General features: G+C 40.8%; 2 protein-coding genes across 7 annotated transcripts in view; both read left to right on the top strand.

Moving 5' to 3' along the window:
- Window positions 1-2,154, top strand: part of akt1 (v-akt murine thymoma viral oncogene homolog 1) — a 28,044-nt gene extending 25,890 nt beyond the window's left edge. For all 3 annotated transcript variants that reach the window (XM_026333142.2, XM_026333061.2, XM_026333215.2), the window contains exons 12-14: window positions 96-183; window positions 411-513; window positions 1,490-2,154. In XM_026333142.2, the coding sequence (XP_026188927.1) occupies window positions 96-183; window positions 411-513; window positions 1,490-1,569 (271 nt within the window). In that variant the 3' untranslated portion in view covers window positions 1,570-2,154. The remainder of the gene's footprint in view (window positions 1-95; window positions 184-410; window positions 514-1,489) is intronic.
- Window positions 2,155-6,430: 4,276 nt separating this feature from the next.
- cep170ba (centrosomal protein 170Ba) lies at window positions 6,431-26,136 on the top strand. Of its 4 annotated transcripts, none has more exons than XM_026304507.1 (19): window positions 6,431-6,628; window positions 7,249-7,386; window positions 9,239-9,328; window positions 10,132-10,210; window positions 10,925-10,983; window positions 11,614-11,770; window positions 14,460-14,588; window positions 15,547-16,041; window positions 16,268-17,178; window positions 17,377-17,496; window positions 17,994-18,132; window positions 18,251-19,888; window positions 20,593-20,839; window positions 21,343-21,475; window positions 22,900-23,034; window positions 23,121-23,209; window positions 23,637-23,730; window positions 23,817-23,868; window positions 23,981-26,136. In XM_026304507.1, exons 2-19 carry the CDS (start codon window positions 7,282-7,284, stop codon window positions 24,202-24,204), a joined length of 4,896 nt encoding a protein of 1,631 aa, XP_026160292.1. In that variant the 5' UTR covers window positions 6,431-6,628; window positions 7,249-7,281; the 3' UTR covers window positions 24,205-26,136. The 4 variants fall into 4 exon arrangements, with proteins under 4 accessions (XP_026160292.1, XP_026160300.1, XP_026160310.1 ...); XM_026304515.1 differs by having other exon boundaries at window positions 22,900-22,983; XM_026304525.1 differs by having other exon boundaries at window positions 20,698-20,839.
- Window positions 26,137-26,207: the final 71 nt, after the last annotated feature.

Raw genomic sequence — 26,207 nt, forward strand, 5'->3', positions numbered from 1 at the left:
TTATTTCTAATACTGGCTTATAGGATTTTTAATGATAAAATAGCTGGGGCAGTGGATTGATTTAAATGATTTATCCTTTTGTGCTTGACTTCCAGGTTAGGTGGAGGGCCTGATGATGCGAAGGAAATCATGCAGCACAAGTTCTTTGCAGGAATCGAATGGCAAGATGTTTATGAGAAAAAGGTCAGTTTCTAAAATGTTCATGTTGCTGTGTTTCCCGCTCAGTCCTTATAGCTGAGATGACACCAAACTTAGATAACCATCATACCCCTAGGGAACAATACGGTTACGTCATTTGGAGCACCACCAACTAAAAACGATATACGCTGTCATCAAATGGACAACTGTTACCAAACTGACTGATGGCACTGATGTGCTGATATGTTTGTGTCTCGTCTCCTCTCCAACAGCTGGTCCCGCCGTTTAAACCCCAAGTTACCTCGGAGACGGACACCCGATATTTTGACGAGGAGTTCACAGCGCAGACCATCACTATTACACCACCCGGGCAAGGTAGCACCAAACCAGAGCCATTCACACCCATACATACAGTATACTAACATCTTGATATTGCCTTGTTCTTGTAATGATACAGCCATGTGTTTGGATGTAAGGTTGATGAGCAGAGTGAAGATTAACTGCCACCAAACTATCTAGACTTTATTAAAAGTGAGAAGTTACTCAAGATGAAAGCTGACTACATTTTTATTGTCAAAGGTTAAAAGTAGTCTCTAATTCAGTGTCACTGAATTAGTTTTGGTTTTGTGAAAACACTAAAACAATTCCCACGGTTTCATTTTATATTAAACGTGAGGTGTCGAGGTCATAAGAGAAATCTTGAAACTACAGATTAACTTAGTCATAAAGGTTGAGTATTTTTCCACTGTACTGAATTTTGCACAGAATTCTGAATTTACAGAAACGAGACTTGTGCTGGTTTCGGGAGGCTCATAGATGTGAGTAAAGAGACCTGGTTCCCTTGAGAGCAGTCTGCCCCCTGCTGGAGAGCCACTGCCATAAGAAAAACATGCCTCACAAAGTCATCAAATGCACCTGAATGACAGCCATTGTGTTAAAGACAAAATTACAGAGTGTAGTAAATTAGTAAGATAATAAAAAGATAGGCAGCATAATTGAAATAGTAGGACTGGTAGAAAAGCATGATGAAAGTTTTAGAATTTCTGATAAGCAAAGTGGATATGCTTGGCCAGCAGGTGCAGCATTTATTTCACTCAGCAAAGATTAAGAAAAGTTAAGACACTCACTCTAATCAAGGTGGAAAAGACCACAGTTTATCAGTTTAGTAATTATTTTTTTTACCGTTTATGTTTATGCAGAGTAAAATTTGACTTTGCTATGCAACAGCTCTATTCATTAATTTTCATTTCATTTACATTTTCAGTGGTCAAATGTGTTGTGTTATATTGCTTATAACAAAAAAAAAAAACACATTTTTTTTAATGTTTTTTGATTTGCCCTCTGTCACCAGATGACAGTATGGAGTCCTTTGACAGCGAGCGGAGACCCCACTTCCCCCAGTTTTCCTACTCTGCTAGTGGGACTACCTAAGCGACTCTCAAACATTCCTCTGGTCCCACCATCTCCCCTCACCCCACCTGACTGCACTCTCAAAAAGACCGGGGCCACAGCCTCGTCCTCCTGGTGTTGTCTGCCGTCGGTCGATGTAACATTTACAGTCTGCAAGTTGTGTTTTTACAGGAAGGAGAAAATACAAGACAAAACAAAGATAACTGTGGTTGTTCTGTGTGGCCTTTGAAGACTGACCACAGAGACAGACTTAACACTACCCTGCATTTCCTGGTTGTTATGCTGTATACTGAGCAGGCATCCATACAACATAATGAATGGGGAAATGTAGTTATGCACAAATTAGGGCCACTATGAATTTTGAAAAGGGCCGTTTTGTATTGAACATAAGCAATTAAGCATGAACCAACCATTTCAGTTAATATGTATAATAGGCATACTGTGGACCAAAAACATCATGTGAGCAGAGAGTGTGTTGCTTGTTGAGTGGATGATAAAACATGTTTTCTTCAAAATTTCAGAACAATTCTAAAACCATTCAGACCAAGACATTTTTGGCTTCAAAAGTGAATGTACCGTATCAAATAAAGTCAATGTTTCTGCATACTTGTTGTAACACATGGCTGATTCTGACTGAAATGTCATCTTCTAGAAAGGATTTTTATCACTTTTTTCTACTACCCTGATGCAAAAGTGACAACGGTCGGCCTGTTTTATTATCACACCACAACACAATGGGTCTATAAATCAATTGTGCAATACAGTCAGATGTGAGGAATGGCAGACATGCAAAGAATGCAGCGTGATTAATCATTAAGGTGGATTTCTGTTATAACTGTTTGCACATCAGAGGCACTGAGAGACCCCCAGTTTCCTGTTCAGGATAATAAATAGCTCCTCCAGCCCCCTTGAAGTAAGTGCTTATGGTTCCTGATGCCTTCTTATCTTGATGCTGTGCTGCAGACACCTCCTAGTTTTCCTCTGATCAGGGTCAGTCGGTGCTGAACCCATCAGAAACTCTTCTCTCCTCTGGGTTTTCCTCTATGTACAGTACAGTATTGGGTGTTTTCTACCCAGTGCATTCACTGCTGCCTCAGTGAGGTTACATAAACATAATATACTTCTTTAGGAATACTTTGCAAACTGGGCTTCAGGGGTCAAACACACAGAGTCATCTTTGATTTACTTCTTCAAGGGACTTCTGTCCCTTCATGAGTTATTTATATGAGACGAGCATTGACTAAAATGAGTTTTACTGTGCCAATGATATGCACTTTTCTACCCCAAAATTATTGTATTTGAATTTTTATTTGTACTTTGTGGTCCATAAAGACTAAATCAGCTTCTTTTATAATCTATATTCAAATGTGGACACAAAACAGGATTTTCTTGTTTGATTTTTTTCTGCCCTTTTATAGATGGCTGTGTCTAAACCAAGTCTCCTGGGAACTGAAATTTTTATTTCAAAGTGTACTAGGAGGTTTCCAAAAGTGCTTCAGTGTTTCCAAGATGACAGATAATCATTTTTCAAAAGTGCGTCATACGTTATTGAATGTAATGGTTTTTATCATATTGTTTTCACTTCATATTGTTTTGCTCAGTTTTTGAATCTGATTGTTACTTATACCTATGCACACTCACCCTTTGCTGTCACCTTCTGAAAATAGGGAATTTCATTTTATACCTTTTATTTTTTATTTCAACTTTTTTTGTACCTGCCCTCCCATACTCCTGAGACTGAGGACACCAGCTTTAGTAAACAAATAATATAAACTTTGTACACTTTTTACTTTCTCTCAAATTGATGAAATAAAAAGTCTTAACAAAAAAGTGTGGGGGTTCATATTTTACTGTGAAACCTTAAAACTCAGCCCTAGTAAACATGCTGACACCTGAATGTGCTGAGAAGAGTATAGAAGCTTACTGTAGATCTTACATTATTTGGCTTAATAATTTACAGTGTGAAATATGGAAATATCAATTATTGTGGTTAGATATTCCAACCATAGGAGCTTTTGTAAAATATTTATATATTTCATTGTTTTCCTATTAAAATTCTTACTAGGTCAATTTCGAGTCATGAAAACTACCACATATATCTTAAATGTGTAGTCCTTATGGGTTATTTTATGTGATTTGAAGCATGAAAAAATGAAAATGTCAAAGATATATGACTTTTGAATTCTTTCAATTTCAATAGCTACATCAGTCGACTGTACTTTACTCTCTATCACTAAAGATTTAAGAAAACAAGCATATGAGCAGGAATTTGTTAATCCAACCCTCACTGTGATCACACCCTACAGACAAAATACGCCTAAATGTGTGAGACAAATGTCCCAACACTCAGCAGCTCTGACTGTGTCTTGGCCGTGTTCTCCGACGCTGCAGGACCACTCAGGTCCACGTCTGGGGCCCTGCAGCTGGTCTGAAACGGAGAGATGCTCCCCCTGGATCCTCAGGCAGATGGTACAGTCTCTGGAGCAGCTGTTGACAGCCAGAGCTCACAGCCTGTCTTTGGGCCAGCTGCAATGTGCAGTGCCACACAGAGAGAGACTGAGGTTTGGCCCAGTGTGGCGCTCACCTGACAACCATCCCTCACCTGACTCCAGCTGCACTGCCCAAAACACACCGCGGAGCTGGGGCTGCAGCTCTGCCACTGGCCTCCCCTGGGTGGCAGAGTGTTGTTCTGCATGGAGAAGATGTCAGTCACACACAACCTGCAAGCCAGAGCTCTTCTCTTCTTTGTACCAGATGGAAAAATATTTCCTGTTGCAGTGTTATGTTAAAACATAGATTATTGATATATAAACTGAATGTGTCAAAATGTATTGGCATAATTACCACTATGAGCTTCTATTCTCTTTATATACTACAACTGCAGAAAAGGTATAAAATTGTTAACAAAATGCATTATTAAAGAAAATAAAAGGAAAAGAAACACACTTAGCTTATATTAGGCAGTACTGTTTTTATCTTGTATTTTATTTTAATGTTTTTATCTCTGCACTTTGTTCCATTTTGCACATAGACCCAATGCTGTAGCTGCTACAGGAGATTGCTGCTAAACAAAGTTTCGTTGTATCTCGTTGTACAATGACAATAAAGCTTCTTCTTCTTCTCTTAACCTTAATGACAAAGCCACACAGTGTCATGAATTTCAGTTTTTTGAACTTCCACCTGAGCACAGTAAAACACTGGGGTGGGATTTCCCTGTGACTTATAGGCCTCTCAGTACCTGTCATTATTCTGCAGATCTATAGGGCTTAGTGGAAGTAGCTGGTGTCATGATTTGGTGAAAGAGCTGCTTTGTTTATATGAGGGTGGGGAGTTTCAGTGTGTCAGAGGTCAAGGCACTTGGAAACAGGTTCTGCCTGTTGACCCTTCATTACAATAAAAACGGCAAAGTGGAGGGAAAAACGACCTTAGCTTGATATAAAGACCTTTTAATTTAGGTAAAACAAACACAGTTATAAACTCAGTCTATTCTGTATGTTTAAGTAAAATAAATGGTCACATTTTCCTCTTATGTACTCAATGCAAAATATCAGCATGTGGTAACTGAAATAAATTATGTCAAATGCTTTGAGTTTGGACACTGTCACTATTTAAAATGCTTTAACAAGCCAAATTAGTTAAAAAAAAACAAATTTTCCTCAAGATCAATCATTTGGAACAAGAGCGCCATCTAGTAGCTCTTTGGAAAAGTTTAAAAGTATGGATCAATAGTCCATGTAAACACATGAAAGGTTTTTAGTTATAATTAAAACTAGATGGTCAAATGAATTCATTTTTTATATTTGTTTAAATAAAATTGCTGGTGTCTTATATGCTCTACAGCTACAATAATAAATGAGTGAACTTTATTTGATCTCAAATCCACTTCATTGCCTCACTAAGCAGTTGTAACTTCTATTTCAGCTCAGAAAAAAGGTCCTTTTACTTTAAGCAGGGATATTTTTCTTTCATTTGTTGACCCTGCCAACAGGATAAACAAAGTCCCGTCGGGCCACGAATAGAGCCGAAGATCGTCAAAAGAGATGATGAATCACTAAACTGCTAAAATGTCCAGTCTGCTATTGAGCTGTCAAATCTTCACGCATGTGCTCTACATGTGCAATGTTATTTTCCCAAGAAACGGAATAAAGTCGTGCTGGGGCCCATATTCAGCAGCTTTCTGTGCATGGGTCTAAACCTAACAGCATATCTTTCCATTTGAAGGTTAAAGAAATTTAGACCAGATACAAATTTACTTTTGGAGTCCCCCAATATTAAGGAGCTATGCTTATTGATAAAAACACGAATAAAACCTTATCTACTGACAGAAATATATACATAAGCGAGTATATTCAGCCTAGTACTGAGTACATTCACACACTCAAAATTTCAATGTGCTTTCCTGAGTGTTTCTAACTTGTACCGTGTGAATAATTATTCTTACTGATTTACAGAGTCAGGGTGTCCCCATCTCAGCCTATATCAACATTAAGATACTGCTTCCAAGTTATTGCACCAGTAATAATAATAATTATCCAATCTACTGACAAATATATAGGCTATACATATTCCTCCACTAACTTTACATCGTAATTTACAATGATAATATTTAGCATGAAAAGGTATGGCTTGGTAGGTTTTAAAAATATGATGAATGATAATTCTGCTAAATACTCCATAAGATAGTACACATTACTTATTTACCTACTAAACTAACTGAGCTTTAAATAATAAGCATCCACGTTTAAATAACGGTGACAACCGTGCTACAAGTGGTCATGGTCGTATTTCTGTGGTGTTTTGTGCAGCCTGAATAACAGACAGAGTGAGAGCTCTTACCTCCCGCCCCTCTCTGACCAAACTCGCCCTGCGTTTGACGGGACTTGTCAGGCTGCGTCACCGTGTCGGGAGAAAGAGGCGTAGGGAGCGGGGTTTCACCCGGTTGTCATTCCCAGGGGAAGAAGAGGGTGTGAACGGCATTTACCTGTCCGGAGTTACCTGGTGTTGCTGAGGTAGATACAGGCCGGTCGTCGAGTCGCTGGAGGACGAGAAACGGTGTCGTAAACCGGAGGAGGCTTTAAAGGTGCGTCTTTGTCGGTAGCAAACCACCGGGGGAAGGCTTGTTTCGGTGTAGCTGGAGGCTCATTTATGTTAGGTAACTGAGTGACACTGAATAGGTGTGAACACGGTCTTCTTACTTCCTAATAACGCTGAGTTAACCCAGAGTTACAGGAGGTAAACACCTGAGCCCTGGAAGTTTAAGGTGTTGGCTGAAGTTACCCAGAGGTGCCACTTCGCAACAGATTTCCCAGCATGCATAGTCAAACACACACCTGTTTATAAAGGTTTATACAGGCCCACTTGTTTCCTTAGTTCAGGTAATTAAATGCATTAGTGAGCTGTGTGAACATACTGTGTGTCATCTGTGCCTAACCTGCCTGACTCACCAACACACACAGTACATTCAGAGCAGTTAATTAATTGTGTTACCTCATTAGAAACACATCCACAACCTGAATCTGTTGGATAAACAGGTCCAACTTAGGTAGGAGGATGACTTCCCTCTACATCCAAGCTCACTTTCACCAGAACAGCACCTTTAGGACACCTAGTGTTGTCCAGGGGCACAGGTACTGAGTTTTGGTCATGCTCACCTGGTTTTCAGATGTTTTTTTTTTTTTTTTCATTATTGTCTTTTTCTAGGATGCAAAAAAGATCCTGACTCGTGGCCCCAACATGAGTGTGACATCATGGTTCCTGGTCAGCAGCTCCGGCACACGCCACCGGTTGCCACGGGAGATGATCTTTGTCGGTCGGGACGACTGCGAGCTCATGCTGCAGGTGTGTGACTTTGTGTGTCTAAGAGAGGGAGAGAATGCGTGTAAAGTTTGTGTTTGCATGGCAAACACCAGCACAGCGTCATATGAACCGCTTTTCATTATAATCTGTGAAAAGATGCACAGGATACATTGCGGCGCTCCTCCCTGATGATCTCCAGGAGGCTTCTTGTCTCATGCTTCATGTGTGTGCCTTTCTGAGTGTGTAACCCAGTGACAGCGCCTCCACACAAAGTTGCCCCTGGCAGCCTTTGAAACTGTGACTTAAAGTCCAGCTAAAGCTCTCCACTGTGTTGTTTTTCCATGCTGTGTCTATCATAAACACATTTTCATCATGGTATTTGTATAATACTCTCCCTCCCATTTTCTCCTCAGTCTGTATTTAGGCAATTGAAAGAGTCATGTTGCCTCAGAAGCAGTTGTTTAGACTTTCCTTAGTCAGTGTGTTATGCTCAGTGAAGCCCTGCCAGCCACAGAGTTTGGTTAGATTGAAAAGTCGCTCGTCTCCACATGTAGGCGTCGCCGGATCCAGGAAAAACCTCATCTTCTGCTGGTCTGAAGTGGTGCAGATTTTTCTTTAGCTCTGTTTAAACGCTCAGCACCGCTTCCTGACTTGGCACACAGGTCTGTTTCTAACCCAAATTGTCTTTAACCCTTTAATCATTAGTTTTCTTTGTTTGTAGCTCGGTGCATTTTTTCCATTCAAACCACAGCTGAATGTCTAAAACGTGAGAATCCAGTTTGGCATGAAAAGCAGAGATTAAAGTGAAGCCATATTAGCTTAGTAGCATAGCCAAAGGCCTTAACTCGAGTGGTGTAACTTTCCGTGACAAATGGTGTCTGATCAGTGTCTATCATTACGACCAGTAATTAGACCAAACATACCCTACAATAATAGTGACTTCATTTGGTCTTAGTTTCAGTAATCTATTGTTTCCTAGTGCCATATCTTACATTTTCTCTCTGATAAAGGGGGCAAAGTGAAGCCAAAGACTGTTGAGTTAGGAATGTAGTCCTTCCACACAGTTAACCTAATCAAGTGGGTTAAACTGATTGATAAACCACCACTTTGTGTAGTGCTGTTTTTACCAAAAAGCATTTGAAAGTCCTCTGACTGGACAGGGCAGTAGAGATGAGGCACATAAACATCGTGGTTACTTTGCACATTACTTTGGCAGTCATCTCTGATCTTTGTGATGAGGGGGCCCAGAGCTTCTAATGAGCGGAGAAGAGAGTGAGTTAGTCCGAATGACTTGCTCCGTTTGCACTTAATTGATGAAAGCGTGTTTAGAAGTAAGAACATTTGACCTGGTTAGTGGATTCAGCCATGTAGGCAGAGGTTGATGGATAAGTCTCATCTTTTTATTTAATCGACTGCAGCATTTAAGACTTGTTTATGGTGTTGCTGTAAACAAGTCTCGCTCTTTTTTGCTGTATTCAAATGTTGTTTTCATCCACTCATAGGTCCTAAATTAGCATCACAGTATAGAAATGATAATGACTTTCAGGACTGCAGCTATTGAATATTTTATCAATTACTTTTATGAATGATTTACTTCATTAAACAGTTAATTGTTTAGTCTGTTGAATGTCAAAAATGCCCATTAGAGTGTCCCAGAACCTGAGGTCACCTCTTCTGTTCTCCTTGTCCAGCCAACTGTGCAGAACCTAAACAGATAAACAGTTTAGAATAAAATGAATTGCATGAAAGTACTTAGTTATTACACTGGACAAGCAGACAATGCCAAGAGTTTGCGTTATCGACTGATCTGATTTTTTTTTTTTTTTGTTGATCCATTAATTGATTAGTCAACTCGTAGTTCCGGCACTAATGACTTTTGCTTAACTTTTTGCAGTCTCGCAGTGTGGACAAACAACATGCTGTGATCAACTACGACTCAAACACAGACGAGCACATGGTGAAGGACCTGGGCAGTTTGAACGGGGTGAGTGAGTCCATCTCTGGTGTCACAATACCTGCCACAGCCCACAATGAAAAAAGCCACCAGGCCAGAGATGAAGCCTGTTGGGAGAACAGCACTAAACAGGAGGCTGGATTTTCCTACTGCCCTGGACCTGCTTTTTCTTTCCCATTCTTTCTTTGTCACTCTGTAGCCCCCTCCCTCCCTTCCCTGTTCTGTTACCACTTCATAGCACCATTGTCCCGGTGAAATTCGGAGTTGAGCAGTAGAAGAAGCTGCTCATTGTTGTCACAGAGTGTGTCTTTTGGCTTTGGTTACCATAGACAGAGTAATCAGAGCAGAACAAAGTAAGAACCTGCAACTGAAGTCCAACGTTGCTCTGTTACTTCCCCATTTATCCTCATTTAGTGCATACAGAATAAGATCTCAATGTCTCTTCTCTTTTCTGCACGTCCAGCATAATCTTTCTCTCTATTTAGTGATCTGATGATTGATTCTGAAACCTCTGTCTCACCAATTAGTGAAGACACAAGTCAGCCTGATTGATCAACAAACTGCACAAGCACTGTTGCATGTGTTTACTTCCACCTGGACACTGAGCACTGTACAAAAGCCGAGGCTGTCATTGCATAACAACTTAATCTCATCAGAGTTTAATGTGCTGGGGGATTAACTTTCAATGGGAGAAGGGCCAATTGCAAAGCACCTTACAGTATCCGGATGTGTGCCAGGAATTAGAGAACCTGTCACCTGTGAGTCAACACGTTTCCTTAATTCGTGAATGGTGAAAATGATTGGAGCCTGATGTTGTTTTTTCTGTTTTGCAGACGTTTGTGAATGACCTAAGAATCCCAGACCAGACATACATCACCCTCAAGCTCTCAGATGTCATTCGCTTCGGTTATGATATCCTCTTTTTATTGATCACTTAAATTGATGTCACATATTTGTCATAACTTGGAATGGATCTGTGTGATGCATGTAAGACAGACTTTCTGCTCTTTGGTTGGGACAGTTAATGTTTGTTGTTAGTAGCCCAGTGAAATGAGCCAGTGGTTGGCAGCTCTTTCACTTACAAATTTGTGGCATTTTCATTTCACCCTGCGTTCTTTTGCTCCATCGGCGTGTTAATCCCTTGCAGTTTTCAGTCAGGGGTTTAGATTATGGTCAACTGTGGACAGAAAATCTCCTTCTCCTTTTGACCCCTGAACTAGAAAACTTAGTTTAGTTTAGATAACAAGGGGCAGAACTATTTAGAGTACAGAGACATTTCAGAACAGCAGAACTTAACACGGATACTGTGTGATGTTGCTTGTTTCAAAGAGTGGGTCGGTGAAGATATGAGCTTGTTTGAACTGCAGCATATTTTACCGTTTATCTGTTTTTCTCTTCCTTATCGAGAGTAGAAAAAGACACTTTTGACCTCCTTAGTAGACAAGGTAGAAAATGGACATGAACTCAGATTGTATGTAAGAACTAACTGCACATTTGCCGTACTTGAAGTGTCACATTTGTCTTTCTCATGTGCCAACAAACGCACTGAATAAATGTGTGTATGATTGTGTATTTTTTTTTATATAGAAATGTTAATGGGTTTATGTTCTTTAACTCCCACTGCACATGCTCATGTATATATCCTGGAGAGGAGTCAACACAAGGTCCCAGAGGAAGCTCTTAAAGTAAGTTGTACTGACACCCTGTTCCTTTTTATGTAACAGTGTTTAAATGCCTTTTAGGAGAAATATTTGCCATGGATCTATCATCTGTTATTTTTGTTACTAATTATTCTCTTGAACTTTTTTCATTATATTCACTTAACCAGTAAGGTTGGCAATTAATCATAATTGAAAAAAATACAGGGGCTTTGAGTTTACAGAAAAGCGTCAACTTATGTCTGTAATTTCACTGATGAATTAATGCTTTAAAACTACCCACACATAGCAGCATAGTATGCACCTTTGGAATAGATAATTATATATTAATCTGTTATTATAATAAAAAAAAACTCGCAAATTGTGACTTTTCAGTGTAAAGACTCATTTCATGCCAATTTTTGTAAACTACTTACAAAAGCATCAATTCTTTTGGTAACTAGGTTCTACTAAAAGCAATAAAATAGAAGCTAAGATTTAATTCTCAACATAAATCACCATTTGTTTGTTCAATTATTTGCCATCTTGCTAAGTTTCAAATGCAGTTCACTGAGAAGTCCATGGTGAATATATTCCAACTATATATGTCTGAGGACTTTTACATCTGTTCAACTGATGGTTTTTCACATCCTGCTTCCCTCCTGTCTCTGTGTGTAGCATGAGAAGTACACCAGCCAGTTGCAGCTCAGTATAAAAGCCCTGCAGGCCAAGGTGAAAGAAAAACAGCAGCTCCAGAGCTCAGAGAAGAGCAAAGACTCTCTTTCCAATGTCAAACTGCAGGACAAGGCTGAGCGAAGAGCCCACTCTCTCACAGGTAAACAACTCAGTCCACACATATACTCCATCATGGTAGATATTAACAGGAAGAAGCAGGTTTTATGATAAGAGAAGTAGGGTCATTGTTTCTGAGAGGGGCTATTTTGACCAAAGTGGATTTGAATACCCTGTTCGCCCATGAGGAAGAGGAAGTCTTTGAGTCCTCGTGTGCTGCACGACTTTAGGTGTAGATCCCTTGATAAGGAGGCTGTGGTGGCTTTTATTAAGAGCTGCCCTGGTGTGAGATTAAGATGCCATGTGAGCTACAAGGCTAATGAGTCAGGAAAGAAATAGAGCTTGAAGTTGAGATCCTGAAGTTGGCAAGCTAACTAGGCATGAGTAAAGGTTTGCCAGACAAGCTGAGGGGTTAAGGACAAGCAGTCTTATCTCTGTCAGACATGCCTGACTGCTGACAAGAGATGGGGTGCTGCCAGGCACACCAATGATGGTTCAACATGTGTTGTAGAAGAATTAGAAAGGTGTTTGGGTTTTTGTGCCAAGTTCCTACTTCAGGCCATGTAGCTGGTGGTGGATTTGTTGCTGCTTATATTTCCAGTAATTCTCTCACTCTCTTTGCCCTAAGCTGTACTGAGTAAATCCTGTTGTACACTTAAGGCAACAGTGGAACAGTCAGCGTTGTTAGTTCTAGCTAAACACTTTGTGAATGAGGCTCATTTGCACTAACAAAATGTATTCCAGCTGTTTCTGATTTAGCAATTCTTGTGCCTTCTGCTCTTAAAACAACCCTCTGAGCTTAGAGGGAGAAATCAAACTAGTGTTTAAAATAGGAGTAGCCTTATATCCCTTGGAGTGCCTCACATATATATCATTGATCTGCAGATCTCATGCACCTATATGCTAACTGTAGTGATCCATTGAACCATTGAACATGTGGCGTCAAACTATTTGATGAACATTTTCTCTGAAACATTGTGTTGTTGTGACCCAGTCTACCAATGAGATATCTAAACTGCCCACTCACTGAATGTTCAGTGTCAGGGAGATAAGGGTTCATAGTGTGTTAGAGAAAACAAAGACTGGCTTGTCTTACACACCTATAAGTGTGTTGTTTTGGATAGTATTTACAGATGAGTATATATATAGACACTGTCCCACTACACAGCTACACGTTTTGTTGTGTTTCAGCTTGTTGGTGTAAAGAAACACATGTAGAAATGTCTACTGCTATTTTCCTCACAGCCATACTCAGTCTGCGTGTCTCTGTTGACTCCATGCAAATTGATTGTGTTTGACTAAAGTTATTTGATTAGAGGTTTTATAATATAATGTATTTAATATACTCTGGATTAGATGTTTTATGTTGATTTAGGGGTTTTATGTATGTTTTCTTTTAATTCCACTTACAGTTTTGCCAAGAGATCTGTGTATACCCTTTTTTCTGTTTGCTCTTGCTTGTTTTCCTTTGCAGCTGTACAGGATGTGGAGTGTGTCCAATCCTCCAGCTGTCTGTAGGGCAGGACACTTCACTTGTACAGCCTGTGACTCAGTCATGCCTGCATTACTCTGCCAGGACCTGGGCCTATTAAGTATGTAGTAAAGGGGCATAAAATTGATAGTTCAGTGTTCCCTAATACAGTACACATCAGAGGACTGTATTATTCTTTTTTTAACGAATTTATTTTTAACTGTTTATACAGTGACTTACTGTGTTTTCCATATTTTCATACAAAGCTTAATAAAAATAATATTTAGGAATTGCAGCTTTTTGTTTGTTTTAACCCCAGATACAGAACCAAAAATACCTGACATGATGAAACAATAACTTCAAGCACTGTAAAGGCAGCACTGTACTCAGTTCACTTTAGGTGTGACACTCACTCATGTTTTCTTTAGCTAAAAGGAGAGGACTGAATAAGGGGAATGGAATTGGTAATATGTCCGTCCTGTGCTTGTGCCCCGGCACTGTGTTGATGTCTTACTGTGTGTGTCCAAGGCAACGGTGGTGAAGTGCTGATGCTTAGGATTGTGAAGCCCCCACATTAAAATCCAGAGAGCTGGTTTAGACAATCCATCAGGCCAGCAAGCCTGGATTATCTGATTAGTGTCATATAGACTGACTGGCATGTGTGGACCAGCAAGCCAGTGGCTAAACACCAGTTCAGAAAAAGCATCCAAGAAGTAGGTACTCATAGATCTGCATTCCCATTCCTCATATTTGTAAAGTGGACATACAGAGGTCAGTGTGCAAACAATCAGTGTCACTATCTGCAAGAACCCAGATGCACTGGCTATCCTATGTCCTGTATTGTTTTTTTTTTCTTTGAAGATTAGGATTAGCTTTGTCCCAGCTGACTGGAGGAGGATTAGGGTTTGATGATTTGTGTGATACAGTTAACATCATGGTTTGACCCTCACTACTCTCTCTGTATCATGGGAATGTGTGGGAATTGTAAACAGCCTAAAGGCTATGGGAACTGTAACACTACATCCTTCTGAGCTCCAACATTGTGCAACATGTTGTGAGACCAAACCCAGACAATATTTTATCATGTGCCTTACATTCATGTACTGCCCTATAAATACAAGAGGTTGTAGAAATTCAGCTCGTTTGGCTTTTCTTTTTTTTCTGTCCTACCCTTCTTTCCTGGATTGAGTGCATCCATGTTATTGCTGTCCATGTATCTAATGACCTGTGTTTGTGCTTATGTTGTGTGTTTATCTGTTAGCTGCCACAGATACTCCAATATCCAAGCCTACCCCTTTGTATGGCCAGCCGTCTTGGTGGGGGGATGATGATGACCCAGCCAACAAAAAGCACAGCAGAGGTGGAAAATCGCCCGAACAGGAGTCTTCAGGTGAGAAAATGTTTCTTATATTTTTACTACAATGCAAACAACCCACTGATGCAACAATAGTATTTGTACTGAGTGTGGCTATCTTAAAATCAAAACATGCACTGCAGAGTTATTTGTGCTATAATTACATTTGATATTCCCTCATCTGTGAATTACATCCTAATTTGTAATGACATGTTTTATTTTGGCACTGTTATGTGATGCCCTTTGTGGGTCACTGTGAGATGGATGAGCCCAAGGCAGGTTTCTGGCTGCCAGTTGTGGACTGTTAGCCAGGGCATACCATGCCAGGCCAGTGGGCAGTGTCTGTCTGCCTCGTGATGGATTATGACCCTCTAAGCTGCTGGAGGGGGGAGGAATGCTGATTGTTTGCCTCATGTTGCCTGGACTAAAACAGATTATTCCTGCTCAACTATCCTCCGCTGGACTCTTGAGCTAATACATTGGTATTTGGCCACCTCCAAGTGGCACTGAAAGACCAACTGGCTGATTGGTTTCCTCCGTTAACAGCTGGAATCTTTCTGTTATCTGTGGCTCCCAGTTCAGGGAGTGATAGTCAAGTTTTTAAAAATTGTATTAGTGATGATGATGGAATCTCCTCAGTTATTTATATATACACACACACACATATATATATATATATATATATATATATATATATATATATGTGTGTGTGTGTGTGTGTGTGTTTATTTTTATATTTATATATATATATATATATATATATATATATGTGTGTGTGTGTGTGTGTGTGTATAAATGTGGGATGCAAAGGGTCTCATATTAATAGCATTCACCTATTGTGCGTCAAGCGCTTTTTATTATTAATTCTAAAATGGGATTTTTCTGTATTTCTTTAGTGCACTGTGCACTGAGAGGATTATGTAGAACCATCATCAAAGTCTGCTGCCTGTCTGTGATTATTGTCCCTTCATTACTTTTTTTTTGTTGCTAACAGAACCTGGAAAAGACATTACCAGACATGAGGTCAATGGTTCTCTGTTCGACAATCAGGCCAAGTCTATCTTCTCCTACCACCGTGAGCCCAGCTATTTTGAGATCCCAACAAAGGAATTCCAGCAGCGACCAGCCAAAAAGCCTGATTTGCAAGTTCACGAGGTTCCCACAAAGGACACCCCAGATCCCACTCAGTGTGTCCCTTCCACTCCCACACCTCCCGTAGTCCAAAGCCACGCGTCCTTCACCATTGAGTTTGATGAATGTGCGCCAGGTAAAATGAAGATTAAGGACCATGTGACCAAGTTTTCTTTCCGCCAGCAGCGCAAATTGCCATCTACAGAGGTTGTTACCACGCCCACTGAGGTGATGTCAGCAGAAAGCAAGGTTGCTGATTGGCTGGTCCAAAGCAATGCTAGCATGATGAGGATGAGGTCACAGACTGAAGACATCTACAGCACAAACAGTGACCCATCACATCTGAAGAGCACCAAGGGTGAGTGACTTATACAGTGTTTGCTTATGTTTCCAAGCACCAGCTTAAATTGCTATAATGTGCTTTATATTACTAATTATATTAATATTTATATATATACTTTATATTAATTGTTTCTTATATTTAAATATTTGTGTATAATATATATATCTTGAATTTCTCTTTCATGATTAATGAAGTTTAACTAATCTTGTCACTCATTAACTCATTGCATTTCCATTACCAGCAAACCACTGGGAGGATGTCACTAAGAGTGATTCAGGAGAACCTGGAAATGAGTTTCTCCAGTCAGAACATCAGTTTGCATCTCCACAACCCCTGAGAGCTTCCCCACCACACCAGACTACCTCCCCTGATTCTGAGAATCCTTTGTCCTACCCTTCTCCAGAGTCTCAGTCCCTCTCTAGTTTTGGCAAATCTGAGCCTCACCAAGCCTTTGTCATAGAATTTTTTGATGATAACTCAAGAAAGAAGCACTCCCAGTCCTTCACCAATAACCCTAACCCACCTGAGGCCTCAGGACTCAGGGGCCAGCTGGAAAGAGCAAGGAAGAGCACAAACCCACCTGGGGAGATACAAGTCCCGTGTCAAGCCTCCATCACACCCTCGACTCAAAGATACACCATACCCCTGAAGGGACCTGCTTCCACTGGCCCCCAGAGAGCTGGCTCTCTGCGAAGAGAGAAGACCGAGGACCGGATAAGCACTAGCTTTTCCTCACGCTCTTCATCCTCTGTGTCCATAAAGCCCTTTAGCAGTGTAGGCCGACGATCCAAACTAGCCCAGGAATTTACTGCTGAGTTTCTCAAACAAACAAAGGAGGCATCTTCTGCCACTGGGGAGAAAAATAGAACAGGTCCCCCTGCAGTAGCTAAATTAGAGGCAGTGAAAGTATCACAGTCTAGTCCTCCTCTGTCTAAGGCAACTTGCCAGCCACAGACTTCCTCTCCTATCCACAAGCCTGTTCCCCTTAAGGCTCCCGTGATGCCCCTGGCTTCTCAGAGTGTGGAAGTCAGGAGCCCCCATATTGGGCCCAAAAATGAAGAGGAGGACAGCCTGAGTGATGCAGGAACCTATACTATTGAAACAGACATCCAAGATAAAGAGCTGGAAGAGGCACGGAGTAAGATTGACCAGGCAAGTTGTTCCATTTAATTTTTGTTCATTGTGCATAAGGGGTTTCTATGGTTAAAAACAAAACATGCTTCTTAAAGGGAAAAGGTTCAGCAGTGTTCTGTATTTCTTAAAGAACCCAATCAGAATTAGCCACGGACATTGGCATTCCACAGTTCTCCTTTGATGCACTTATCCGCTTGCGCTGCTTTTTCCTGACAGGTGTTTGGTGTTCTTGAGAGCCCAGACCGAATGAACCAGAGTGAAGCAGAAACATCATCAGCATTTAAGCCTGTTATTGTTCAGGGCAGGGAGCAGCATAGGCAGAGTAGCTGTGGGGAGGTGAGGCCAGCTCCAGAGCAGGGACAGGGTCTGGTGAAGGTAAATCTTCCTGCTTAGGATGGAATCAATGACTGGATCTAATAATAAGCAATTTTAACTCCAGACTATTAACTATGGGGTCAGTAAACCATAAAGGTTTAAATGCACGAGTATGCATGGATTTATTGATTTGTTTACTTCGTATTTCTGCTTTTTGGGGGTGGGGGGGTGGTGGGGGGGTCTCTTTTGATTTCTAGATTTGCCTCATCTTTTCTCACAGGTTCTCGTTTCTTGGTTTCATTTTTTCTGACTAACCAAATGTAAAAAAAAAAATCAATTTACAGGAGTAATATTACAAACCTACTCACAAAACTGATGGTGTAATATCTTCTGCTGTTCAGTGAAATATGTTTGTTTCCTACTAAGGAAATCATGGAATTATCAGCTGTTCTATCTTCAAAGTGTGTAATCTTCTTTATTTTTTAAAGATGTTGAATAAGTTGTATGTTGTCATGCAGGTTCAGTCAGCAGGTGCAGTTTTACAGGGGGCTCCTAAATGGATGTCTTGCTGGGCCAGCTTGGCAGACAGCTACACAGAATCTGGCCCTTCGTCTGGCCTCTTTGACATCTCTTCCCAGATGGAGCTGTCAGGAGGGGGTAAGCCACCTGATGAGACATGATTCTATTTGAAATGATAATGAGAGCCCTGATGAATATAAATGATATTCATTTTCAGTAAGTGTGGTTAATATGCATTTAAACGGTTTCTCTTCAGCACGAGGTGCAGTCATCCACAAGGCCACGCTCAGCCAAAACCATGACAGCGTCGACTCTGATGGTTCAAAAGCTCGGCGCATTCTGCCCCAGGTACCGGTGGAGGAGAGGAATGACATTCCAACTCCAAGAATTCATGTTCATTATGACCTGCATTCAACATTTGATGTAGGAGAGAGTAGCTTGTTGGCCCCCAGGTCTGAAGATGGCATTCAGCGGTTATCAGTGCAGGACGACGTAGAGCCTGACAGTCTGAGTGACGCCAGCAAGTCCGATGATGGATCCATCGTAGAGCAGAGGAGGCGGCCACTGTCAGACACTGAAGAAAACAAAACCAAGGACAATCCAAGACTCCCAGACAAGTCCACATCATTCTACATCGGGTCAGAGGGTGCTACATCGAAACCGGAACATGGAGGCTCAAAACCCAGCACTCCTGAGACTGAGACTGAGAAAAAACACGCAACCAAAACATTCTCAACAGCCACTCTCACCAGACAAAAAGGTAACCAAGACTCTGGGAAAGTTAAGCCCAGTATTTCTGCTCCAGTCCTGGGCCAGGGGACACAGAGTCTAGAGGCCAAAGAGGTCACAGTATCCCCATTAATTAGACAGGAGAGCTTCACCATGGAGCGACCCAGCAATTCCAGATTGCCTAACATCACCAGCCAGCCTGCTCAAAGAGACCCAGATCCTGAATCATTCCAGGGAGCTTATAACCAGGACACTCATTCTTACCTCAAAGAGACAGAGGATGTTCTGGCTGTTCTGGAAGCCAAACTCCAAGCAGGCCAATCAGTAACCACTCCATCTCCCATAATGGACTCTCTTTCTGGGGAGTCTGATGTGGATACCTCCAGCACAGTCAGCCAGCATAGCAATAAGACAAAACCAAACGCACTGACTATAAAACCATCTCTTAGCGGCCTCCATAGAGAGAAGTCTTCAGCAAGTACAACGAGTCAGGACTCAAGTCAACAGTCCCTGACATCAGAAAAGCGCTCCTCTCAGAGAGCAAACAGCAAAAATAAGACTGAGTCTATACGGAGGCCTGTGGGACTGAGACACAGTGTTAGCAAGTGTGGTTCCACAGACCTAAGTGATGACCCTCACAGCTTACCTTACTCCGATCAGGAGTCTAACAACCGCAAGAAATACACAGTGCCACTTCAGAAGGAGGACGGCAAGACCTCCAAAGTGTCTAAAGCCTTGAGTCGTGCTAACAGCTTATCAGCTCCAAAACCCACTAGGACGTCCATGCTACGTCGCGCTCGCCTGGGGGAAGCGTCAGATAATGAGGGCACAGAGACAGACAAGTTGTGCCAGGAGGTCAGCAATGTTCTATCTAAGCAGACTCAGGAAACTAAAAAACTCTCCAGGCTGGATTTGCTGGCAATGCCACGTAAGCGAACAAGCTCTTTCAACACACCCAGCGACACTGAGGCCTCTTCTACCACACAATGGAGAGGCAGGAACACAGGATTCTCTAACCGCAGCACAGACTCAAGCAGCAACTCTGTTCGAAGAGCATCTGTTTCAGGCCCGAAGCTTGTAGAAAGACCACAGAAAGTAACACTCAACAAAGCCCCAATCAGTCGTGGACGTTCAAGCAGTGCCAAATATGCCAGCAGCACAGCAAGTGAGTATCCTTACCTGTTTAATTGAATGTGTCAGTCAAACCGGTGCAGTAGAAAAGAAAAACACTGTTTGAAATTGCAAGGTCAGTGAAGGAGTCCCAGTGGTGAATTGGTTTGATTTGGTTTCATAGTCCTCATTTCATATACTATTTCATATACTATAGTTGGGCAGGGGTTCAAAACTTTAGCAGCTTTATTTTTTTTATTTTTTTAAGTGTCATTTAAGAGGAGAAATAATTTACCATCAGTAACACAACATTTCTGCTTCCGATACCTTGAGGAAAAAATGAAATTAAGAGATTTTCCTTCATGTTCTTTTGCTGGTTATTTTCATGCTATGAGGATATTTGGCAATGAGGAAGATTATAATACTAGCTCTGTACAAAATGTTTTATGCTACACAAGACTGGGACTATTTGGTACTTTGGTCTGGTTCTCAGCTACTGTACTGTGGAAGTCAAGTGCTCATTTCAGCTTGAAATTAGATGATTTTGAAAGTACAATGAATAAGAGGGATGTAGAGATTAGATGACTTCCACAGCAACTTATCTGTCGCTTCTTCTGGGAAGGATTTTGGTGTCTGCATCTCAAATACTTGGTGGTGTTCTTCTTGGCGGTATTCTTTGATGGCATCTCTTTTTTCTCCTGTTTTCTCAACGTCTCTACCCTTACTCCTCTGTGACTCAAACCAATTCACAACATCAAGGCTCCAGGAGACGACAGAAAGGCTCTGACTATACCTCTACCTCAGATGAGGAGTACGACTCTAACCAGAGCACTCCTAAATACAAACGCTCCCAACCTTCCTCAGCTTCCCACAGCCCACGCCACCAGCCTCGCCCCCAGCCAGTGGTCGCCCTGCATCCAAAACCTCGTGGCAGAGATTCTGAGGAGGAGAACCATGAGGGAGAGGCCTTCCACAACTGGTCCACCCACAGTGCTGAGATTGCACGGTAAAACTGTGTGTAAGACATGTGGTTGTGTATTAGTGATAGAGCTAATTTTCCTTAGCTGATGTGATGTCCAAAAGTTGTTGCAGTGTGTTGGTGGCATTGCAGCGCAGTGGTTAGTACTGTCAACTCACAGCAAGAAGGTTCTGGGTTTGAATCCTGTTTGATCATCAGGTCTTTATGTGTGGGGTTTGCATGTTCTCTCTGTGTCTGGGAGTTTTCTCCTGGTACTCCGGCTTCCCCCTACAGGGCAAAGACATACAGGTTGGGGTGTTAGGCTAATTTGGTGTCTTATAATCGCCCATAGGTGTGAATGTGAGAGTGAGTCTGTGGCTATGTGTGATGGAATGGGGACCTGTCCAGGGTTTATTAATCACCAGCATTTTAGCTGGAACATTTCAGTCAGTTTATTCTGTTGTTGTTATCAAACATCTGTGTGAAGAAAGAAAGGATTTTCAGTAGAAATGTTCTGTCAGCCACATTTTAAAAAGCATGTTCCCTAATAGGTTGAGTCAAGACCTGGCTAAAGACTTAGCCATTCTGGCCAGAGAGATCCATGACGTGGCAGGTGATGGTGATTCACAAAACTCTGCAGTGGAGAGCAGTGCACCAGTCTCCACAGTGACTGCTCATGAACAGGTACATTAGTTGGTGGATCTGCGTTTAATGCATCCGATCTCTTTTTGATCAAATGACACACGAGCTGATGATTTTCTGTTGTCTCTATGACAAACACTCCTTTTTAAGAGAGGCAGTGTTGTTGATTGCTTTTGCTACAGGTTCTTGTATAGTACATTATAAGTGGCTGTGTAACTATTCATTTTAAACCTTCTTTCACCTCAATAGTATATATCATCTGCGCTGACATGACAGTAGATGTATAATTTTTAATTCTCTGCATTAAATAGTACAAGCATAACTAGAACCTGGGGACAATTTACAACAGTAGACTTACAAAATGATATGAATGAAATGAAAATGAATACAACAGTATTCCACAAATGATTGTGTAGCCTGCTTTTAGCTCTAGTATAGGCTAAAACTTATGAGATAGATTAATGCATTAATTTCACTTTTCTTTAAAGCAAATGGGAAGAAGGCAGAAAGAAATTGACGTTGTTCCTCTCACTTGCCCCTGCTGGTGTTTTTATTTTCACAGTCCAGTGCTCCTATTACATTAGGAAAACATTAAAAGGGGAAGGAAAAGTAATATCACTTTGGATATACAGCTTTTATTAAACTGTCATTAAAGTACTTATAAAACAAGGTATAGTACCATGTTTTAACAACAGGGTATTGCAGTACCTTTCTAGTATCAGTATACCATGCAATAGTAATGCCTACAGAGTTTTATTACCTGCAATGGCATAGAAAACCTCCTTCATGGAATTGCACATGCAGATACCAGGGAAAATGATTGAAATGTGAAAAATGTTTAAGAGCCAGGTACACTTTTACATTGTAAATTGTAAATTCTAACTTTTCCCTAAATGCTCTGCATCACCAATTGTATAAAGGAAACTGCCACTTTCACAGAAGCACAATGTAATAGACACTGACTGTATTACTCACTACGCAACTCCTTTTCATTTGGCATTTAGTACTAAATCTTTCTATTAGGAATGGGTCAGATGAGCCAAAGGGAATTCTATATTCTAAAAGCTTGTCTTGTTATAGTCGCCCCAGTGTCGATGGACTGCTCACAAAAAACAGACTTTGTGGTCCACTATTGATTACATCCAAGAGATTTTTCTGTTTACTATGACTAAACCTGAGAATTAACCTACTTCCGGGTAGGTTTGAGATTTCAGCTGTGCTGTCAGAGAACAACAGGACAACAATCTCACCATGACTTTGGTAAAACTGACAGGATTATGTTTTTCACCAGTCCCTAAATAACACTGTAAATAACACTGATCCTGAATGAGTAAATCAGATACTTTTGGCCAGTATGGAACACTACATTGTGTTTTTTTCCTTTGTCTTTAAGCAGCATGTTCACACATCAGCCATAGAGCTTGTCTATCTTAAGTCATAACACTAATGTCTGATTCGTGTTGCAGCTGGTTCAGCATATCCCAGAAGCTGGAATAAACTACCAGAGAGTCCCGCCAAACTCTGCATCTGCAAGAGAACCTAACCAAAGTGTGAGTGACCATGACCAGAGCTCCAGGCGACAAACTCGGAGCACAGACAAGGTCTCAACTCATATCAGCTCATTTTCAAAACGTCTGATGCTCACACTGAGAGTTCACCATCATTGTGTATTGAATTTTTCCTCCAGGTCACTGTAGAAAATCTGATGCTGAATCCAGTGTCTCAGGTCATCATGGCCATCAGAGAAAGCACCGAACAACTTGCTGACAAAATTAAGTAAGATGCTAAGAAAACATACTTAAACATCCTTCAATCTCAATTTGAGTTTGATGAAAAACTATTGATCTGTCTGAGAGCCAGGCTGCACTGAGCCAGTAATCTTATTAAATCAGTGCAAAAGAGTGAATCAGCAGACAGACCTATATCCCACAATCCAACTGAGACAACACAGATGTAATTTAAGTGGAGTGGATGCAGAATGAATATTAGTTTTTCAGTCCTTTTTTTCCCAACCTTTATTTAATAATAAAAACATAATTAGTATATCAGAATTGATTTTGTTGTACTAAGTTAGCACCATTAAAAAAGCAATCACTCTTCCAGTTTGTCAAACTAAAGCAGCAATATTTCAGACACAAAAAATATGGATTTGTTTTCAACACCAATGACTTTCTAACAGTTGTACTTGGTAATACACACACAGGGTACTGTTCCAGGACAAAATGGATATCTGGGAAGAAATTGAGACAAAGGTTCATTCTAATAATGACATCCCTGCTGTCAAAACCTCCAATAAGGTAAGTGCCATTTTTGTCAGTTTTCAGGTTAAATACATGCAGTTAAATCTTGTGTATTTAAGTTAAGTCTGACATCTGTATTTCAGGAAATCACCTCTATCCTAAAAGAACTGAAGAGAGTTCAGCACCAACTTGAGGGTGAGTCACTTCAACCCCTTAGAGACAGTATGAATATAAATAATCGTTATAATACTTTTTAACATTAGCCTTTATTTGCTAATAGGTGCAATTATTTGTCTATTCTCTTCAGTCATTAACACAGTTATGGAGCCCAGTGAGCACCGTGAAACATCCACGGCCTCAGCTTCCACTGTCGCCTCCTGGTCTGGAGTTCAGCCCTCCAGAAGTCCTTTCTCACGGGACTGGAGAACAGTCCATTCTGTCTCTAAACGTGGCGGCGGTCCGAGGCCTGGGGAGGGTGTCAGGAGAGCAGCTGTGACACCGGACGATCTCAGAGAGGGATATTTGGTCTGAAATCTGACAGACACACAGGACTGAACTTCTACTGTAACCCCACACAGCCAGGTGCTGGACCACTGTGCACAACATGAAACCAAGTGGGAGGAAGTGAGACCGGCTATACAGAACTATATCCTCCTGTACATCCAAGCATGCACAATACTGCACTATGAGCACTGCACACCTACACAGTGGTGTAACACACAGTCACGTCCACACTAAACACTCTTGCAATGCTCTCACTGGGAGGCCTCCATATCAGGTGCTGATTTAAGGAAGTACCATAATAGTTGAGTGCATCTCTTTTACCTCTGAAAGGCCTCAGAGTTATACTTGATACTCGTCCTCTTGATTTGCCAATGATATGACCAATATTGCTGATTTTAAAAGCTCATTGTAATTACTTGGTTTAATTGAAAACCAGCCTGAGCTTAATTAACTCAGGGAAATTTATTAGTAAAGCATGTATTTGTGTTTAATGATATCTTTTTGAATACATATGAGTTCATTGGTATTTTTTTTTTCAAGCAGATGTAATTGCAGAAGCACCTTGCAAATCTTAGTCTACTGTGTAAAATTGCCACTTTTCACTTTGTAGACCAGATTTATGGAAGAATGTAAAAAGTATTTATTAGGGATCTTTTGTGTTTTTTTTGTTTTTTTTGTCACCGAGACATCACAACTTTGGGATACGTTTGGCAGACTCCACAGTGCCAGACCAGTTCATCTTCTTTCTTGTGTATTTTTTCTGTTATTTCCCAATGTGTTTACTGTGTTTGGTACAATGGCACTATCTCTTTTGTCCTGCTGGAGGTGAAAATCCATCAGGAATGTGTGTATGAGTGGTCATTGTGTCTGTAGTTTGTCACCTGGAAGTCACAAACAAAGGTCTAAAAAAACACTAATTTTTAGGCATTCCAGCCTCTGCCTCCAGAAAAGCATTTCTAGTTTCTTTATCTTTTTATGTCAAACACAGCTGGAGACTTGAAACCCACTTTGATATTTTTCCTCTATGAAGAGCACAATTACAACTGAGGACCAAAGACATTCATAAGGTCATAAGGTCACTCCTGATGGGTCTTCACATGACAAGTAATCAAATTTCAAAGTAAAAAAAGTAATTGACAAAGTAAATTCAGTGGAACTAAATCCAACATTGTTCAGTACACAAGTATCTAAAGATCTTTGTATGTCTTACCAATTACCTCTCAATCCTGTCTTTTGCACTAAAGTAGTACAGCTTTATCTCCTCGACCTGATAAGCTACATACTGAAAGCTTTTCATTTCCTGTGACAGATTGTAATCACGTGATGCTGTTGAGATGAACCAGGGAAAAAAAGTTGATTCATGACACCAGCAAGATTTTCTTTCCCTCCCCCAGTCCATTTTGTACATGTGGTTGTGTTTGGGAAGTACCTGTGAGTTCCACTGAGCTATGTGGGAAAATGTGTCATGCAGCCAAGTACAGTGGATGTTTACAAAAACCAAGCAAAAACTGAATGTTTTCATTTCCTGCTCAGTGTGTTGCTGCTATTCATGTTCTCTGGCATCGGTAGCCAACCCTGGTTCTTGAGATCCACTGCCCGCCTTCTTTTCCAACTATCTCTGCCCTGCATATTGCTGATTACCTGGCTTAGGTGTTTTCAGCCAATCAGAAGCTGGGAGGGCAGGGCCGGGGCTCTGGAGGATCAGGGTTGGCTGTTCAGTGGAATAGTGTTTCCCCTTTACTTTATTCCATCCAAGTGAAAGCTAAAAGTCAGAGAGCTGAGGTTTAAAATTTGTGTGTCAGATATTTGTCCCATTTTTAAGATTAAGTTTCTGTTTTGATTTCTTTCCTGTAGATTGATTTGGCTGTAATTCTACTGTCTTGTTAATTACTTTTGTGTAATTTGTTAGATGATGATTCTGTTTTTTTTTTTTCAAATAAATTTGATTAGTAAAGATGTTTTTGTGAATATTTGTCATAAATTCTGTTCATTCATCACTCATTTATCCCTGAGCCGAAGGTAGGTCTGAA

Source organism: Mastacembelus armatus, chromosome 22 (assembly GCF_900324485.2).
Source record: "Mastacembelus armatus chromosome 22, fMasArm1.2, whole genome shotgun sequence".
NCBI lineage: Eukaryota > Metazoa > Chordata > Actinopteri > Synbranchiformes > Mastacembelidae > Mastacembelus > Mastacembelus armatus.

Coding starts and splice junctions, on each gene's coding strand:
- cep170ba (XM_026304507.1), top strand. CDS start 7,282: ATGAGTGTGACATCATGGTTCCTGGTCAGCAGCTCCGGCACACGCCAC. Junction 17,179..17,376: donor CACGGAGTAAGATTGACCAG/GCAAGTTGTTCC, acceptor TTTTCCTGACAG/GTGTTTGGTGTTCTTGAGAG. Junction 23,210..23,636: donor CAACTTGCTGACAAAATTAA/GTAAGATGCTAA, acceptor ATACACACACAG/GGTACTGTTCCAGGACAAAA.